This window comes from Corapipo altera, unplaced genomic scaffold (assembly GCF_003945725.1).
Source record: "Corapipo altera isolate COAL_440 unplaced genomic scaffold, ASM394572v1 0, whole genome shotgun sequence".
Taxonomy (NCBI): domain Eukaryota; kingdom Metazoa; phylum Chordata; class Aves; order Passeriformes; family Pipridae; genus Corapipo; species Corapipo altera.
The window spans coordinates 69,000,669-69,021,728 of NW_020884872.1; the positions used below are offsets into that span (position 1 = coordinate 69,000,669).

At 39.7% G+C, this 21,060-nt stretch overlaps 1 protein-coding gene across 4 annotated transcripts in view; it reads right to left on the bottom strand.

Moving 5' to 3' along the window:
- Positions 1–21,060, bottom strand: part of KL (klotho) — a 65,233-nt gene that overhangs the window by 13,551 nt on the left and 30,622 nt on the right. For 2 of the 4 annotated variants that reach the window (XM_027651079.1, XM_027651097.1), the window contains exons 2-5: positions 17,849–18,359; positions 12,950–13,218; positions 9,378–10,494; positions 1,863–5,608 (exon numbers count right to left, since the gene is read on the bottom strand). In XM_027651079.1, the coding sequence (XP_027506880.1) occupies positions 5,271–5,608; positions 9,378–10,494; positions 12,950–13,218; positions 17,849–18,359 (2,235 nt within the window). In that variant the 3' untranslated portion in view covers positions 1,863–5,270. Of the gene's footprint in view, positions 1–1,862; positions 5,609–9,377; positions 10,495–12,949; positions 13,219–17,848; positions 18,360–21,060 lie in introns of those variants that run through there. The other 2 variants (XM_027651087.1, XM_027651106.1) reach the window with 2 other exon arrangements.

A 21,060-nucleotide genomic window follows, 5' to 3' on the forward strand; every position in this document is an offset into this window, starting at 1 on the left:
GGAGGTGCTGCTCTGGCTTGGGACATACACCCCAGCAAGGCACAGCCCCGAGGGAAGTTTTGACTTAGAAGCTCCTGAGAGCTGAACAGGTGGGACTGAGAAGTTACTACTCAGGTCTTCTCATCCCCTGCAAGGGTTGATACCATAAAAAAAAAAAAAATCAGAAGTACATTATACATCCGAGGTTTTGGGGGAAGTGTTAAAACTCGTTCTTCCCTGAAAAACACAAAAACAAACAAAACAAACAAAAAAAACCAACAAAGTTTTGTCTATTATTCTTTGTAAGGAAGAAAACATTTCCACTAACAGGAAAGAACTAAAGTAGAAACTAATCCCACTTGCTGTGAATTTGCAGTATTTAGAAAACATCATTGCTGTCATTCCCGCTGCTTTGTTCAGTGCCAATGACAGTGACCACCTCTCCTGCACTTCAGACTCCCATGGACCTCCTGAGACTTGGGCCAGAAACACATTTGGATGACCTCAGGAGAGCTGGGATCATATAACAATGCTTCACCATATCGTGTTGTGAATAATTCTTGTGATGAGAAAAAGGCTTCTGACAGTTAAATTCATCACGTAGGAGGTATGTCATTAAGGGAGAAATATGTCATTAAGGGAAGTAGGGAGTTTTCAGACTAGACTCTTTTTAAAATATTTTAATTTTTTAACAAAGAATATTCAAAGTCCCATGGCCCATCCCCACAGAAGGGGACTGCTCACTCAACTCTCAGAGCAAGGAACTCACACATCTGTTTGTGCCTGTGGCTTTTCTGCCCTACTTTAGTATTTTCCCTGGCTTCTCTCTGCCTTGCTGGCCCTTTTGCCACTCCTTCAGAAACACAGAAAACATTACAAAATAATAGCCAGCAACATGTCAGCACCCACAAGTGTCCTGGCTGCAGGCTGCTGTTATTTCAACTTTCTGGTTTCTTAAAAATATTAATTTTCTCAGAACTGTTTGACAGTGGTGTTCCTGTTCAACTAGTCAGGAAAAATAAAAAGGGTGGGCTTAACAAGCCCGCACCAGCTATAGCCTTGAGATAGCTGGTGAAGGGTGGTGGTTTGGCAATTCATGAGTGGCACATTCACGACAGGAAGAGCCTTCCCTTTTCCATGCCTCCTTTTCTTGGCTTTGCTTGAGTGAAGGAGGAACAGGACTGAACTTTCTCTGCTGAAGCTGAAGTCTGGCACCTAAAACTGACTTCTTCACCCTGAATAAGGGCATTTTCACCCAAGCAGTTTTTGCAAACAGAATGAACAGATAAAGTTTTCTAAGTGACTCGAAAGCAACACAATACAGTGCAAGCAAAAAAGGGGAAGTTGGGTGTTTAAACATATTTGGACTTATATGGTCCCTGTCCTATTCATTGGTTTTGTCCATTTCTGTTCCCACTTCCTTTAATCTTGACATTTCCATTTCTTAAGATGTTTAACAAAGATGCCACAAACTCAATGCTTGGTGCACAGCTATGCCGACAGAATCCCTCAAGCCTGTGAGTAACTCTACTGGAATAGAAGAATTGTCAAATTTACTGCAGTGTTACTATGGAATAAGCTATTGCACCAAAATACTCTTATATTGGTATGGTTACTTCCATAGGTTTTCTAAATAGAAACAGTGACTTTAAGAAAAAAATAATTCAAATAACAAAAACCCCTCCAAACCCCTGGGTCGGTTGGAAAAACATCTGTTTAGCCACAGGCCCCAGCAATCTCCAACAAAAGTTACAGTTATTTATGTGGCACTGGAAAAACAAACAGCAACATGAACTCCTTGCAGAGATATCATAATAGCCTCTCCTGAGGTACTCTGTACTTCATGCTGCAGGTAGAGAAACTAGACAGATTAAACAGTAAGATCATGTTACAATTTGTTACATTCAGTATCTTTATTTCATTTCTGAGATTGTTATAAAAACAATAGAACATTCATCCTGTCATTTACAAAGACATTCTTCCCACAGCCACTCTGCACAATCTTTTCAAGAAACAAACCAGAAGCTTTGCACTCACATCACAAAAATATTTTGAATAAAAATACAATTTTGTATTTTACAACATGTTTAATCTGAAGCATTGAGTAAACTGGCAACAACATTTCATTCTAGAAACACAGTTAAAAATAAAGAAAGTAGTCTACCTAAGAAACTGCATGTTAAACACACAGAGCCCTGTTGCTCTTCAGAAAATAAACCACCATCCTACACGGAGCTGTCTTTGCAGACTGACTATGGAGCCCCCTCTGCTCAAAGTCCTTGCTACTGTCGGCATTTCTGCTGTAGATGCACAGATGGGGGAAGTGCCGATCACTGCTCACATATGGGCACTGAAGGGAGCAAGTGCCCCACAGCCCACGGCCGGATTGCAGGAGGTGATTACCGCATCAGTTCGCATAAGCACACGGCGGTTCTCCTTGAACGGGTGTGCAGTCTTTGCCTATTAAGAGGCTTCTTTGTTGTTAGTGAAGGGTGAGGTTTCTTTAGAAGATTTGACAGGAAACTCGCACTGGACCCTGATTACACAAAATGAGGCAGATTCCCAAGGCAAAACCATACCATTATCTCCATCAGACAAGTGTGTATTTTCCCTAGCCCATCATTATGCAATTTGCTGGCTGAGAGCTGCACACCGCTATGCACAGGCAGCACCACAGGCAGGATGCTTAGGAGAAGGCTTTGGCAACTGCTGTGCCCAGCTCAAGCCAGTCACTGCTCTGCAGCAATATTTAAAAACTGTTCTGAAGGCAATTGCGCCAAAGGCTGCGTTAGTGCCATGGGTCACAGCACCATGAGATGATATGATTATACAGCAACAAATCCCAATTTACCTACAAATTAGATATCCAGCTGGTGCCATCTGCCTGTCAGTGGTTACATATCACCCAGCCTCTATGGGAAGAGCCTGCCAGGTCTCCTCCGTGCTGGGGCTGCTTTTTCACACGCTGTGCTGTGGCTGGGCCGTTCCACAGCACACAGCAGAGACTGGATGGATGGTAACTGCTAGTGAAGCAGCAGGACAGACCGGTGCCCACCAGCATGGCACCTGCACTCTTCCAGATTTGCCCTGCCCAGGCCCCTTGAATCCCCTCAAACTCAGGGGAGGTATGTATGCCTGGCTTCTCAGAAAGACCAGGCTCAGACTCATTTTGTTTTACCAACAGCAAAATATATAACATACATACACACACATACGTAACACATACATTGGGTGTGACCTGGGTACATTTTGTGTTAAATGAATGCCACATTTTGTTACATACTGCAAAGGCATCTGACTGCTGGTGTAATGCATTGCAAGGTGATTCATGGCCATGCCATAGAGAAAGCCATTTGGCATTTCATATATTTAGGGAGAGCTATTTCTTCTCCACAGTGCACCAGGCACCAACGAATAAATAAATATACAGCAGTTTGAAATGTTCTCTTCTTCAGCAAATCCTATCAGTCTATAAATAATTTTTATACATTTTTTAATACTTCATCACTTACACTGAATTTTTCACCTTAATCTCAATACCAAAATATACATTAATGCAAAGAGAGACCATTTTAAGACTAGATCTACATGACAAATATATTAATCATTATGATAAGATACTAATTCTTTTCTATTTCTATGCATTATTCAAGAAAAATATAATCTTAAATTACAAATTAAAATAGTATTTCATAGGTAAGTTTTAATTTACAGTATAGAATCATAGAATCATAGAGTTTTCAGATTAAAAGGAACCCTGGGAGGTCATTTAGTCATCTTCTAGTAATCTAGTAGATAAACATCACATTTAATACAGCATAATCAGCTTTAGTAGATAAATAATTCTTAATTAACACAAAGCACATTTCCTTTAAAATATTCTTTCCAGTGAGTGACATCATTCACATAGCAATAAAAATACAATTATAGCTGAAGGCGATGCAGGCCTAGAGTTCAGAGAACGGAGAAAAATGACCACACTGCTTTATACTGAGGACCCTCCTAATGCCGTAATTCACAAGGCAGGCAAAATAACATGGGACTTTTTCCCATTCTCTCTCTATTTCTACTAATAAAAAATGATGCTAATATTTTGCTATTTTATCTTGCTGAGAGAAAAACAAGAGGCCCTCAGACATTCAGTAATACTTTGGGATGAAATGCTGCCAGGGCCAGTTGCTCAAAGGCGAACCTCCAACCAACTTGTAAGAGGCTTGGACCAACAGCTCCACAGACTCAGATCCTGGCAAAAGCAGCAATAAAGTGCTGGACTACTACACCAAAATACTGGGAGTTAAAGTCTCTGCGCTCAACACAAATGGCACGCAGAGACCATCCTACTAAGTTAACACAAGTTTCCAGCAGGTAAGTAGCCAGGTAGCAGCAGAGTGACAGCTCTGTGCAACTTGCTCTGAGGAGGAATGGGGTGCTCTAGGCCTGCCATGTCCCTGGGTACAGGGCAACAGGGCACAGGGTCAGGCATGCAGCTTTCTGCCAACTGAAAGACATCCCAGTTCCTGCGCTCTTTGCTTTTTTTTTTTTTCTGAGCAAATCAAAGAGAAGCCCTTCCCATCTCTTCCCAGCAAGATGGCATGACCCCTGCAATCCCCAGACATATTCCTGCTTCTTTTCCCCCAAGAAAGACACAGTTCCTTTAGCTGAAGTTCCCCAATGGCATCCTGAAGTCAGATGCAGCCTCAGTAGTAGTTAACTGATTTACCCAGAGCTCCCAGCAGCACAGACTCATTTCCCCCTGCTCCTCTCCCTGCATCTGCTTTAGGAAAGGAGGTGTTCTTTACCCTGGCACTGCTTTGTGCAATTCTCTCCCATCTTTCTTCTCAGTCACAATCCCTGCTCCAGTCAGGTTCTGGTTCTGATTAAGCAACATCAGCATTAAACCCTAATGCTGGAAAAGCAAGCCATTTTGTTTCACCCCAGTCTTCTCTTGGAGAATTTGACATTCAGACTCTTCCATCACCCCACGTTTTCAAAATATACTTAAACCTGTCCAATTCAGCAAGGCAAAACCAAGAAGGGGAAAACATCTGCTCAACAAAAGGTTCCAGGGAAAATTGTGATACAATTCCAACCACAGGAATTAAGGACTGGTCATAAACCAAATGTACTAAACCAGAGAAAATTATTTCTGGAAGCCATATGCTAGCAATCTCTTCTCAATGTCAATGTCCTGCAGTATCAGGCAATGTAAATGCTGAAGCAATCAGCAATTGTGCACTTATTTCAGATTTCCCAAAGGGATGTAAGAAAATGATGTATTCAAAGGGGCAGCTCTATTTATACCTTCTTTCTACCCTCTTGGAGTAGTAAGTAATGAAGAATATAGTAACAATAAAAGCAACAAATATGAAAGAGATAAAGGCTAATAATGACTTTCTGGTTCGGAAGAAGTGGGATTCAGGACACGAGACAACCTGTTCTGGACACAGCAACTCAGGAGTTTTAGGACCAGGAAAACCATTATTGTCAATTATTTCTCTGTAATGTTTCATAGAAGGCTTTGGTTCATATTGATTTGCAACGTAATTGTAGAGACCATATTTAGGAGCAGTCTTGTCATTAAAAGAATAGACAAAATATCCTTGCAGGTTAACGTTATCCAAGGTGTAAGCTGCAAAAGAAAACAAAGGGTTGAAGCAATGAATCAATGTCACTTTGGCATTCAAGAGCAGTACCATATGCCCATACATAAAGGAGGGGCAGGGGGATGTTAAACTCACATCTGCACTTCTCCTTCCCAAAATAAGCTAAGGTACAAGCACATTTGTGAAGTGTTTCTCATAAAAAGTAAGAATCTGTCAGCCATTGCCAGACAGTGTGATCTGCGAGTATCCTGCAATTTATTTCCCTGTGCTTGGTAAACACAGCTGTGAGTGCCTGACTGTGTGTAACGATCAGCACGGAGCCTATCATGAAAAGATGGCTCTTTGTTATGCATGAAAGAATGCAGGTTTGGAGTTTCCTGCACCTACACTTCTGCAGCCTGTGCCTCTGATTACTCCTTCTCCCTTTGCAGGGCACCTCCTGATGGGGACAGTCAAGGAACTGAGGATGTCAGGCTGCACTTCTCACTAGCAAAGGCACAGTGAGACAAGAAAAAGATGGGCACCCATGCTGAGGTCATGTAGTGGGATATCACCAGTGCAAGTGGAAAGGTTATGCAAATCACAGCCCTCTTGTTATTGACCACAGTTTCTGATCCAAGATGACCTGTATCGGTCTTTATTGAGAACATGTCCACAATCCATACTGCTAACTCAGCTACTGGAAGACGTCCAGCATCTGGAGTGTTAACCTTGAGCCACCCATCCCGCTTGATAAAAACAATCAATCCAAGGTAGTAAACACAAAGTGTAATACTTTATCTCTCAAATCACTGTTTTAACAAATTAAAGGAACATCTTCTGGTAGATGAACATGGGACTGAAAGCTAACAAATTATGAATTTTCATACACCTCTGGATATAATTTTCTGCGGCCACATGCAAGACATTTAGCATGTCTAATGTACTTTTCACATCTAAAATGAAATAATATTTACCTGCCCTTTTACAGAGCTGCTACCCTGGATAATTAGTTTGTGTTTTAGAGCTGCAGGTGGATTTAATGGTGTTACATAAATGGTTACTGCTGTTTTTTGTTTTCAATTGGCAAAGATGAACTTAAACAGGGTATAAAGCACTTCAAAATACAGCCTCAGTCTAAAGGGTCCTGTACTGCATTCTGGAATCATTTATCTGCACAAACCTGTTGGCTCACCTGGAACAATGCAGGTGAGCAACATTACACGCACAAATATTTCCACATGCAGTCCCTGAAACCAGCTGGAGAAAGAAGGCACAACAGGGACTTTGCGAGAAGAGAGCATACATGTACCAAATCCCCTGTTATTCCTCTACAGTGTGACATTGAGGTAAAGACACAAGATTTGTAATCCATCTTCGTTACTGCACAGGGTCTTGCAGAAAAAAAATGCAAGTCTTGGAAAAACCTGAATCAGTCATGATGCCAAGGTTACGTAATGACAAGAAGGACAAAAGCACCAAAAGCCCAATACCAGAGCTGATGGACCAAACACTAGGGAGGAGTGTATGGTGTCTAAAGTGGGAGAGTGATGGCTAGTTAGCAGGGATATATTTATCCATGACAAAGAAGGTAAAAAGATAGGAACATAGGCTCACATGTGATGCTTAGGCTGAAAAACACAGGAGCTATTTACAGTCTGGACAGAAGAGGGGAGAAAGAAGTGACTGGGGGATATTGTACCAGAACAGTACAAATGGCAAAGTTCTGTAAAAAACAGGGGGATGTTCTCGCTAATGGGAACTGGGAGAAAAACTCATATCCATAGATACTTTGAAAATAGAAGTGCCAAGAACTGGTATGGTCTAAAGTGGTAGGAAGGAGAGACAAGCAACAAAGAAGAAACAGTTTGAAACCACAAGCCCAAATATAGCCAAGATATGTTTTTTAACTATAGACGTACAAAATATGCAGCCAATGCTACAAAATGCTGGAGAATGAACTTTTGAGCACTTGATATTAAGTTCAGTAATTTGTGAAAGAGGTGGAAATTACAGAGGAGGAAGTTAAAGCCAATACTTAATGGAGCGGACAGGATGACCTAGCAAATTATGGAACTGCCAGACATCCTTCACTACCTATCAAAAGAGTGGAACAGATTATATAAGGCTTGATAAATAAGAATTACAGGAGATAATACATGATTAATGCCAATGAGCTTTACCTTATGGAAAATAAATCTTGTCAGACTAACTTGACATCTTTTTTTATGAGATCAGCCGATCAATAAAGTAATGATGTTTTAAGTTATATACTTAGAACTTCACAAGGCAACTGACTTGGTATTATATGGCATTTAGATCAGAGTGTTTTAAGGTCAAGGGGAGCCTATAATAAACAGATTTCAACTGGTCTCAAATAGAAGTAATAAGTCAGTCTAGAAATGCAATTGGAGGTAAGTAAGTGTCACAGTAGCTAAATTTCTACCATGATCATGGAGATTGGCTTTTAGCAATCTCTGAGTTATTTAATGATCTTAAATATATCAGCAACCTGAAATAAATGTAAAACTATTTCTCACAAAGTTTGCAAATTACACAAAGATTAGAGACATAATTCAGCAAGTGTTGCAAGGTTTGCACAAGCAAGCAGCTCGCATTTGAAATGACCAAATGTGAAGATGTCAAAGAACAAGCAGACCTACTTTGGCAGAGGCAGTTCTGCTGGGGGGGGGGGGGGGAGGAGATTTCTGCCTCTGTTTTAAAGTTTAAAATCTCAGTAAATCACCACAGAGTGTGTGTAACCAACATGCTGTCATGGTCAAAAGGGCTAGCAACCTGCTTGGATGCAGGAAAGAGGAGAGTAAGAGGTTACGTTATACCTGCCTGAGATATAAGTGTGGCTGTGGCAGGAACGGTGTGTCCAGGTCTGGGTTTACCCCTCTCATAAGGAATACTGGCTCATAGGGAAAAGCTTAATAATTCACAAGTTTGAAATGATGTTTTATAGCAAGGGACACAAAGAGCTTCGTGTGTATTATCTATCAAAGAGATAAATGAGAGATAGCTTGTCTTCTGTCTGTGAATACCTAAAAAAGTAAAATACGTGTGGAAATGCATAACAAAAATTGCTTAAAGATGCTAAAGAAATTAATACTAGAAGTGAGATTTATCTATATCTGTACACACACTACAACAGCTTATAGTGAGGTGCAGAAGATTCTTCTTCAGTAAAAACTATCTCATTCGGTCTTGCACTTTTTGGGAAAAACAACACGTGTTGTATGACAGGATGACTCAAAATGCCTCCTTTTTGCCTTATAATTTACAAATCTTTGAGACAGAGTAAAAGACTGGTTTGTGTTCTGAATAGCAGGAAACAGTCCAGGAAATGGCATAATGAGGTAGACAGCTGAATTATTATGAAGATTACTGTTGGATAAGATCACTGTTGGATAAGATACAGAGACAGCTGAGGAACAGAACTCATACCCAGCCCTGAGGCACATCAGTGGAGAGAGGCGACAAAGCAAAGCAACAGTAAAAGTGCAATAAGATGAAATACTGACTAAATACATGTGGAGCTACTCACATAGCATGTATTTTAATTTATTGAATCCATAGAAAAGTTCTTCTGCTGTCTTATGCAGAATATGAGCAAGGTCAGTCTTCCTTATGTTTAGTAACACCAATCAATCATAAATCAAGTGGAAAACTATCTGTTATGCTGTCGTAACATTTTATTTATGAAGTATTCTCCAGAGGACTTCTTTTTTTAAGTTAAACATCCTCTATCACACCATGTACACTAATATAATAGTGGGATTTGTGACTTATAAACCGCCTATGGTTCCTTACCTTTTAAAGCTTCATTGATGTAATTCTGTATGTAATACACTCGGAGCTTATCATGCACTATATTTTGGTCATCGTCGATTCCATTAGCCATAACATAAATTGGGATATCGCCATACTTTGATTTAACCCACATGAGCAATTTACGCAGTCCCCAGGGCACTACTGCAGCTCTGCTGGGAGAGTGGAGCCATGTGATGTCATTGATCATTTGAACTTCAAGGTAGTGGTCGTATTTTACTGCATCTTCTTTCTCTGAGCCCACAAGGGTAGTAGTGTAGTGACTCAAGGCAAAGAAATCAAATGAGCCCTGTATTAACTTCTTTTCATCTTCTGAGAAATAAGGCAAGTGAAAATTATACAGGTCAACACTGCTTATTCGGTGAAGCCATGCTCTCATTACCTCTGGGTAGTCACCATTCCCAAAGATGGGCTCTGCAAGCCAGCCAATGTCGAACTCCAAAATTCTGTCAGCAACTTCTTGGTCATTCCTGGAAAAGGGACAAGCTGGTTCTACCCAGTCAGCTTGCAAAGCTATAGATATTTTACCCTTCTGAGATCTCCTGAATTCTTTGTCATAAAGACGCCACACTTGCGCATGGGCTTTCAAAAGGTTGTGCCCTGCAGTATATGTCAAGTTTTTCACAGACGGTTCATTCATGGTGATCCAAAATTTGACATGGTCCCCAAGACTTGTAAAGCAGAATCTGGCATACTCAACAAAAGCCTGAACAGTTTCTGTGTTTTCCCAAGCTCCATATTTGGCAAGGGAAACCGGAAGCTCTTGATTCTCAATCATAGGTTGCCATAAAGCAACAACAGGAGTTATGTTAACTCTGAGAAGTTCACTAGCAAAACACTGATAATAATGTACAAGTGTATGGTTGATTAGAGAAAGGTTACCTAAAGGAAGGATTAAAGACCATTTCAGTGAAAAATGGAAGTGAGTGACATGCATTTCTTGCAGAAGAGAGATCTGGAGCCTGATAGCAGCAAAGTCAACACAGTGACGTCTGCGTTTCGAGGTGTAAACTCCATCCACTTTAATAAGCTTCTTCGTCTGGTGAACATCCCACACATAAACACTAGAGTCAAGAAATTGGGCAGGTGTCGTGTCTACCTAGGTAGAATAAGAAACATACCAGATTCAAGCTGTTTGAACTAGGTAGGTGGGAACATCATAACCATCAGGCACAACAAGTAAAAGAAAATTTTAAGTCAAAAAATTGTATTTAGCATCTCTGATACTGGCATATGAATGGGCTTATATGAATGAATTAATTTTCTATTAACATGTGAGGTCAGCAAAGTACCAAATCTATGTATCATTTTCACCCTACTTTTCAAACAAGCTTATGCTAATGGTCACCATGTTTATATCTTCTCCAAGTTGTTCCAGTTTGCATAAGAAACAAGTGATTGCTCAGGGATAAGGCACTAAGCCTGTGACAGATCTCCAGAGAAGCAGACCTTCAGTCAAGACTACAGTAATTTTTAAAATGTTCTTCTTTCAAGATTAAGAAAGGCCTACAGAGAGACTGTCTGTTGTAAATTACCCAGTACATTCAGTTTCAAGATCGCTCCCTGAATGCAGTAAAAGAATGAATGCAATATCACTTCTCTGTTCTGTTCTTTTCCTGACTATGATGAAAGATGAGTAATGCTCTGCACTTGATTCTAGCACAAATTCAGTTGACAAGCAAAATTTTTCCTTCTTGCTAAAGACATCCTTTTTTATTTAACTCATACTGAACTCATTTCCCAGCTATTTCAGCAGGCTGTTGGTAATTGAATCAATTTTGTTTTGGGCCTCTGAGAAAACCCACTATATGTCACTCCAACAAAAAAAACCATCTCCCATAAGGCTTCAGAGTTTCAAATGTCAGAACTGCCTGTATGACATATTAATACAGTAGATTATCTTCTCAGGGTCACTCAGAATTATACCTTCACTTTTTAATGAGCATCACCAACACAGTAAAGACTAGAAAATGAAAAGTTCAATTACTTAAAATAACACCCAGCGTAAAATCTCCTCAGTCGTACTTTGGGTAACTCTTTCTAGATCCAAACCACAGGATACTGGTACCACATGCCTTTATTTGTCCTTTTCTCCTTTTCAACCTTTGGTGTGTGCTTCCCTCTGAGCTCAGATTTCCTTGTCCTGCCCTCTGTTTGAAAAGCAGGTGTCAGCCTACAACCAGTGTTCAACTTGTAGCTGAGGCTCTGCAAACTGTGTAAAGAAGCTGCTGAAAATCAGTTGCTATTTTCTCCGGAGAGGTCAGTACTGTGCTTATAGAAGAAAGTAATAAAAAACAGCATGTCTGAGGGAAATTGCTTTTCTGGAGAATTGTCCCTTGTAGATTACTAAAGCATGCATTTCCACTAATACTGTGGGAATGCTGTCAAAACAGTTTTTCCACTGTGATGCATCTACAAATCACACTACCTAAGCCTTACAGCACAAAATGTCTGAATGGCCTTCTGAAATGAAAATATTCAGCTTTGAAGGTTTTAGGGATGGGAGGGATTTTTTTAACTGTCATAGGCTGACTGACTCCGCAACTTCATAGTTGCTATTGATTCCAAAAGCAGCAATTCCACTTCCAATTCTTAATCTATCTGAGAGCTAGGAGGATAATGACTTGAATTTTCTTGGAAATCAGTGCACCAGGTAAGGAAGCTGCAGTATTTTTCAAGAGAAAAAAGTCAGATCTTATTTCTGGAGTGAGAAAAAACAAATAAGCCCCTCACACTCTAGCCTTAAGAAAGATTCTGTCTTTGTGGAAAATGTAAACTAAAAATTCTGTTCTTGGATCAAACCTTTGAATTTACACCTCTTTACTGTGGTTAGAGAAGCCCTGCAAGCCAAAACAGCATCTGAGAATTACAAACAGTTAAAGAGATCATAGCTAAGCTACAATTTTTATTCATGCTATAAAGTCTTAAAATTTGAAAGATTCTCCCAAAGTATCAAATTAGTTGAAATAAAGAGTAAGAGCTGTGAATTGGATCCATAATCTAGCTAGGTTCTATCCAGGGGCACTGCAGGCCTCCATCAGACACGGTATGACATAAAATTAAAAAGAAGGAATACAGAAATTTCACCTAAATCTTGTTTACTTCCTTTTACACAAAATCACTCTAATGACAGCATCAGGATATATATGCACAAGATGTAGAAACACGTCACTGGAATTTTAAGAGTTTTCAGGAAGTTTTCTGAAACATATATACACTTCAGCAGTTTTAATCAACTTCCCTTTGAAAAGAACTAACTTCCTGTAACAGATAACATATGTCCAGGGAAGATGAGCATCAGACCACTTTTCACTTCTGTAAGTTTTTCTGAGACGTTATTGTATCTCAGTCTGACTGGTTCTCTTTGGTCAAACACAGAAAGCCTGGTGAAGAGGGAAAGACAGTGTTTGGCATAAAACCCTTGTACCCGTCTCCTTGCAGCACTGGTATGTGGTAATACATACTTGCAAAGACACTCTATTCAGCAAATGTATCACTATGAACTCGTGCACTGATTTGGCTGGACAGCCTGCTGCCTTTACTGTCAGACTCACCTGAATGTAGTTGTCAACAACTCCCCAAGCAAAGCCGCAGGGAAAAATACCTTCTATGGGCTGGTTTTCAGGTAAAGGTGGGAACCCATTTTTTTGTATCAGCTTTTGATAGAATAAAAGAGAAGATTTGGGCATCAGCTTCTTGTCATGGCTTTGAAAATCAACATAAAACAATCCACGTCGAATGCTGTATCCCCTGTGCCACTCAAAGCCATCCAGGAGGGACCAGACTGTGTAGCCAAACACATTAACTCCATCATACCGGATAGCTGAGGAAAGAACAACCCCAAATTTAACGTAGTGCTCATTTTTCCTCTGTACATTACACTGTATCAGCAATGTTTGCTGCATTCTTGTGTAAGAACAATGCAATAGGTCAGATAAGTACTCAGGGCCTGCCTCAAAGCCTTTTCAGGGAAGATATTTCAACTGCACTCAAGGAGCCGCCGGGTTACGGGTGCACCGTGCAAGGCAGCAGAGGTACCTGGCTTGGCTTTAAATAAGCAAGATTTAGAAAGAGCAGCCATGCAGCAGTGGTTTGAGCAGTGCTGCTAATTAGGTGAGCCAAACCTCAGCCTTAGAGCAGAGCATGCTGCACCTGAACCATCTGCAGCAACTGAACTGGTGACTGCACTGCACTGCCCTCTGCTAAGCACACACTGCAGCTCACACCCAGGGAGCTTAAGCGCCCTTAATGCAGCACTACTCTGCATGCAAACAAAAGTTATACTCTTTTGGTTTTTTTCTCCTCCCCCTCCCGCCACAATAAATCCGTATTGAGAAAACCCTGACAGCACTCTTGGGGTACTCGTGAATTTTTAAAACCACAGAGTTTAAGTAGAAATGATAATCGCAGGAAGACTCTATTTATTTGATAATTCTGTCTTTTTACATCTTTTATGGAATAGCATTTTCCAGTTTAAATATTTAAGAATTTCTAAAAATATGCATATGTTCTAGGTCAACTGCTTGACTTCTAAGAATTACCACACACTGAAGGTTAATAGCAGGGTCTACGGGCATCTGTTAGTATCACCAGCACCATAGTTTTATTTTAAGATTCCAAATGATACTCACTTTTAGTTTTATTAAACACTGAAATTTAGCAAAATGTTCCTGGGCAAGGCTCATCTCCAGGAAAGCACAAAGGAGTGTGCTTATTTTAATTACATAATTTGACCCACCCTAATTCAGCAATGCATTTAAGCACATTCTTAAATGTTCTTTTGAACTCGTGTTTGGCTCTGTAGGCAGCAAAGTTTATCTTTATTACTCACCATCTTCTGTCAACCCAAACTGGGTACTGACTAAACATAATATTTTCCAGCCTACTAACACTGGAAGCATTATTTCAGGCAACCAGAATATCAAGATCCTAATTTCCTGTTTTTATCACTGTACCTCATTACAATCAGTTACAAAGGACCACATGGATTCTTGATTGTAGCCCTGTTTGAATCAATTAAATGAACAATGCAGTTAAATAAGCAACAAATTTGGCCCAGTCTTCGCCAAAGGTCATGAGAAAATGTCTAAGGAAATGGAATATTTCTCCTTCTAAAGGCATCATTCTTTTGTGTTTGGTAAATGTTTTCTTTTGTGTTTTTCTAATGTCTGCATGCATCCATGATGACATCCGCCATACCAGCACAGTAAAAGCCAATACAGGTTCACTGTGTTAACTGATCTCAGTGAGAATTCCTTTGAACAGCATCTCACCCCTTCTGTAAGTCATCACACAGCACTCCCACACTTCCTGAGCACCTCGTAAAAATCCTCCTCAAATCCTTCTTTAAAAATGTATTAAATTTTAAGTGTCACCTACTAAAGAAGTAATTTGAAAAAATGTTGGAAGTTCCTAGAAGTCTGGAAGCCTCAAACACAGTATCCCACATGGATTGCACGTTACTGGAAAACCACTATGAAAATTAATGTGTTCTTTTTTTTCCCTTTTTCTTTTTCCTTTTTATGTCTCCCTTGTTTTCTTTATGTCTGTGTGCAAACCAGGCAGACTGAAACCTAAACTGTCCTTGCTTCTGAAACTAAGTGGCCTTGTCCATACTACCCACTGCAAGTGACTCCTGTCCTGAGCAATCCTGCACAGTATGCCTAAAGTGTGACACTGTACAGACCAGAACTCTGCGAGAGCTGGATTAAAAATTAAACAGCAGCTCAGCACATGCTCTGCTTAGCTCAGTAATGCAGAAGTCGTCCAAGGAAACACAGCAGACTCATAAGGATCAAATACAGATCTTTAAAACCCTCTGCTCAGCTGCTGTCCAACCCCGGTGTCTTGAAGGTGAGGCGTGTGAAGCCTTCAGCCCCTGCTTCCATGTGGAAGGTGCCCAGGATCTATGTTTTGCCTCTGCACATATTTGAGAAGAGCTTGGTCCTGCCCTGTCAGGCAGCTGCTCCTCTGCTCCTTAAGGCTCTTTGAATTCAGACCTGTTAACTCCACAGACAATGATCTAACCCCTCCACTAGTCAACATGGCCCAGAGGAGCTTGCATGCCCTCCTGGTAAACATGCTCTGCCTTACAATAGACAATCCATTTATTTGTTGCACCACAGACAGAGCTGGGAAGTGAATATGACCCCAGAGTAAATGGTGAGATACCTACACATGTGAGAAGACATCTCCAACCAATTAGCAACTCTAATTAAAATTCAACTACTTTTTATTACAGCTCTATTTACTCTAATCAACCTTAAATGGTGTCTGGAAGAAAAGAGAAATCAAAAATAGTAAAAGGATTTAGGGCTGTGAATGCCAAATAGAGATCCTCTCCCAGAACAAAAATAAACAAAAAAAACCCCACCAGGAACATGTACAGAGCTTGTCTACTGCATGTAGTATCAGTATAGACACCTACACCAGCAGTTCAGCTGAAATCAGGAGCACACTTCTTGAGCAAATCTCTCTCATCGTGCTTTGGTTCACATTACAGAGTGGTCTCAGGATGCAAGACCAGGTTTCCTTTTGGGTGAAATTAATGCAGAAATGGGCTTCAGGAGTATACACAGTGTGGACACCTGGCCCTCAACACCAACTCTTTTTATTGTACAGGCTTGCTCCAACTGGGCTGCATTTACTTGTTAATGTAGATGCAGAATAAGAAGTTTGTCTGAATCAGTGCATGCACACAATAAGGCAAAGATACCATCCAGACCTAGCAAGCAGCAAACCCACTTCTATTCAGCCCTGTGCCTAAATTAATTATCCTTGCTTCTCAGTGCTATAGCTCCAAAGTCATTTCACTGTCCCTTGACTGCTGGAATGAATCTCATGGCAAATAGTTCAAGAATACATATTGCAGTGCTTTATTGCTTATTTCTCTCTTCAGAGAGAAAACGTGCCTTTGTCTTAGTTCTTTAATGAGGTACAACATGCATGATGTGTTTTGTGAATCTTTCTCATCTAAATTCCCCCAGGTATTGCATGGAGAACTTTGGTATTTACATTGCATTTTGCAGATTCTAACAGAAGAAGATTTGGGTGCAATAATTTTCATTTCAATGACAACAAAGTCCCTTCTATAGATCCAGTCTGTCTCTGCTTTCTTTTTTTTTTTTTTCTATAAAAGGTTTAGTCAAGTGCTAGGATTCTTAAGTTAATATGACAAGTTTGTCATACTGTTGTTGCTGTTATTACTATTTATTGAGTGACACATTAAAAGGAAAGACACTTTGTAAATTGAGATTGCTTCCAGACAGCTGTGCTTAAAAGGCAGATCCATGTATGTATTTCCAGCAATTTGAAAACTAAGCAGAAATAGGGGCAATTGAAATATGACTCCTTCATGAAGATGAGCTCTTCATCTGACTTCATGAAAACTAGTGATACTGTACTTGCAACAGTTAGTTATTGTTTTGCTTCCATTCCTCTGGAAAAGTACTGACTCTGGTACTTTTTCACCTTTTAATTTATTTGCAATAATTAGGTTTGTGGGATAGCAGATGACACCAACTGGGCAGTCCTCCGCATCTTCATGAATGCTGAGAATAAAATAAAAGCTACTTTTACTCATCCACTGCATGAAAATGGTAATAGAATGGCTATCTCATCTGAACTAATAGCTACAATAATACTCTTTTTAAAACAAGAACAGTAAACTGTAGATGAGTAAATCAGTTATTAAATTGTAAATTAATAAATGAAAATACAATGAAAGTGGAAATGGGCACCCCAACAGCTTATTGGTGACTACTAGGATTGAAAACATCTGTTTTCCACAAGGAAATGGGAAGTTAGAAAATAACCCTCATATAAGGTGGTATATTTCTCTTCCTGTTTGGAAAAAATAATAGGCTAACAAATTAAGTTATTTAGATTATATAACTTCAACCATTCTGTTTTCTTTAAACTGACGTAAATTCAGATTACTGTGATTGATGCCCACAGCTGCACCAATGTAAAATTTGTGTCAGGGTAAGGTGCAGAATGAAAAGGTTCCAATTTTTCATTTTAAAACTAATTATTTCAGTCTTTGGTTTGTTTTTTTTCCCAGAGGAATTCCTATTGCATAGTGTTTACCTCCTCACATATATATTCTCATGTTTTGTGCCTATGAACTCAGATAAGGAAAACAATTATTAATAAATAATACAGTAAACTCTCCTAAGTCCACTGAGAATACAGTTCAGACATTTTGCACTTCCTCCCACCAAAGATGGTAGAATTTTTCCTGCTGACATCAAAGACAGCAGCATCAAGCTCACCAAATGCTATCTTCAAGAAAAGAACAAACCCAGGAAAGGGATTTGAAGTCTCATTTCAAAAGTACCAAGATGAATGTTGAAGACTAAAATCAGTTTTCAGACTGGTGCTTTAACGCATTTCCGTAGGCTATATTGCCTCATGATTTTTTCAAGCACATATTAATACAAACTCAGGCCTACCTTTTAAAGTTTCCATAATGAACTTTTTAAGATAGTAAATATATTTGGCATCATCTCTCTTGGTAGTACCAGAAACAAACCAGCTGTTCTCCACAATGAATATTTGAGGGTTGTTATATTCACTGTTTATCCAGTAAAGGAGTTGCCTCAGGCTGATTGATTCCAACTGCTGGAATTTCATGTGTGAGTCCAAAAGCTGGAAACTCAGGGTAGCTCCAAAAGAAAGAGCAAAAAAGTCTGCTGTTCCCTTTATATACTTCTTCTCAACTTCACTGAATTCAGGCAATAGAGATGAGAGGTTTCTCTTCATACTCTCTGGATAGTCACCATCTATAAATATGGGCTTAGCAAACCAGCCAAGCACAAAATCAAGGGATTTTTGACATTCTTTTATGTTTTTTTCAGTCATACGTTGAGGTTTTATCCAGTGTGAGCTAAGGGCAATGGACACTTTTCCTCTTTGAGTTGGACGAAAATGGTCATTGTAGAGATGCCAGACTTTAGCATGGGCCTGTTGAAAAGAAAGACTGTAATTAAAGGACCCAAAAATCCATTTTAAATAACACAATTAGTCTAAGTACAGACAGCCAGTGTCACATTGTAATCAAATAAACATGGCACTTAAGGGCTTAGTCTTATTCTTTCATCAGTAATTTACAACACCTAAATTAACTTTTCTTAAATATCACATATCAACTAGAAATTGCTAGTTGGTTGAGGAAAGATGGATCTCAGTTTTCCAAGAGATAATATTCCAGGTAGTGAACACACTTTTAGCTCGGCACCTGAATTAACTTTTATTATTGAATTCAGACATCCTTCTAGTACTTATGAAAATGAAAATGCATTTAACCAAACATATTTCAAAGCATGTTTTCATTATAGGAATATCACTTTATCTGTAGATTCACAGATATATAAAGAAGGAAAGTCTATTCTTAAGAACTGCCCAGATCTCTGAAACAATACAAAAAAAACCCCCACCTTTGAACTTATTCTCTTTCAATCAGAACACACAATATAGGAATATATAACTACCAACCTGGATTTTTAAAAGTCTGGTGAAAAGTAATTTGCCACAGGTCCTGAGAAATTATTCCAATAATTCAATTTAATTTATTAAAATTTGCTATTTACTTCTAGCATCTGATTTTAAGCATTTGTCTTGGTATAATTTTAACTTTTACTGTGAGGACGTATTTTCTACCAAATTTCTTTCCTGTGATCTTACATAGTCGGTTGAAACAGTCTCTAGATGTTCCCTTAGAAAGTTAAGCAGATTAAGTTCCTGAAGCCTTGCATTACCTTCAGGTAATATACTGCCTCATGATTTTTTCAAGCACATATTAATACAAACTCTCAAATACCTTCAAGCTCTTTAACCATTCTTATTGCTCTTCTCTGATTCTCTTCCAATTTGTCATCATCAGTTTTAAACTGCAAAAGCAGAATTGGACATAAAATGCCAGTAGTAGTCTTGCCAGCAGTAAAACCAGAGAAAATCTAATACACTATTTCTGCTTACATGGCCATAGAATTACACCATGAGCATATGCTCATCTTAACTACCATATCCTCCAGAGCCCTTCCTCACCTAAAACATATCTTTTCTTTGAACCTATCTTATCAAAGCATTTTGACTGCTCTGTGAATCAATATCCCATCTTTTGCCATTTACACATTCATAGAAATGGTCATGTTTTTTTCTAGGTCATTAGTAAAAACATAAAAATATGAGATTTGACAACACAAAACTGGGAGGAGTGGCCAATACCCCAGAATTCTGTACAGCCCTCCAGAAGGACCTCAGAGATGGGCAGAGAGGAACTGTCTGAAGTTCAACAAAGGCAAATGCAGAGTTCTGCACCTGGGGAGGGACAACCCCCTGCACCAGTATGGGCTGGGAGCTGACCTGCTGGAAAGCAGCTCTGTGGAGAAGGACCTGGGGGTCCTGGTGGACAACAAGCTGTTTATGAGCCAGCAGTGTTTTCTTGTGGCCAAGAAAGCCAACGGAATCCTGGGGTGCATTAGGAAGAGCATTGCCAGCAGGTCAAGGGAAGGGATCCTGCCCCTCTACTCAGCCCTAGTGAGGCCACATCTGGAGTGCTGTGTCCAGTTCTGGACCCCTCAGTATAGGAGAGACATGGAGCTCCTGGAGCAAGTTCAGCAGAAGGCAGCAAATGATTAAGGGGCTGGAGCACCTCTCTTATGAGGAAAGGCTGAGGGAGGTGGGCCTGTTCAGCCTCAAGAGGAGATGACTGAGAGGGCACATCATCTATGTCTATAAGTATCTGGAGGGAGGCTGTCAAGAGGATGGACCAGGCTCTTCTCAGTGGTGCCAAGCAATAGGACAAGAGGCAACGGGCAGAAAATGATGCAGAGGAAGTTCCACCTGAACATGAGGAAGAACTTCTTTACTGTGCGGGTGACCGTGCACTGGAACAGAGCCCAGAGAGGTTGTGGAATCTCCCTCCTAGGAGATATTCAAGAACTATCTGGACACAATCCTGTGCCATGTGCTCTAGGATAACCCTGCTTGAGCAGGGAGATTGGACCAGATAAACTACTGTAATCCCTTCCATCCTGACCCATTCTGTGATCCTGTGAGTCTGAGATCTACTCATTAGAATAAAGCCTACCTAATAAGTATTCCAAATTTACAGCTGCATTTTGAGATTCATCAGTTAGTATTTGTTCATATGTGCTGTGATGACATGAACCTCCATTCTTACCGTACAGTCATAGATCCAATGAATATATATGACAGATTATTAATCAAAATTTCACTTGCATTTTTAGCTCTCCCTGGAATATAAACTATATACAAAGCCTTATAATTTTACTCCATGAAGTTTGCATGTTGGCAAATTTTATAATTAATTTATTGTTAGTTGTTGTTCACAGTTCGTTTTTCATATACTCTTACCATTTATGCTTTGAACTATAATCCCCTCCAGTTGCCAGCATTACTAGGAAAATAATTTTTCACATAGTCATTGTTAGTTATCCAGGAAAACAGCAAATTCTATCATTTTACTGTTCTTTCAGAATTTTAATGATCACAGCTCGGAGAAAAACAATTGGAAGTAAAGGACAACTAGAGGTAAGATCAATAATCAAGGCTCAGTTCAGTAGCCCCCAAACAGAAATCTGCTGCCTTTGAGTATATAAAACATCTGTGCAGATCTGACACCAGCTCTACAGGAGACTAG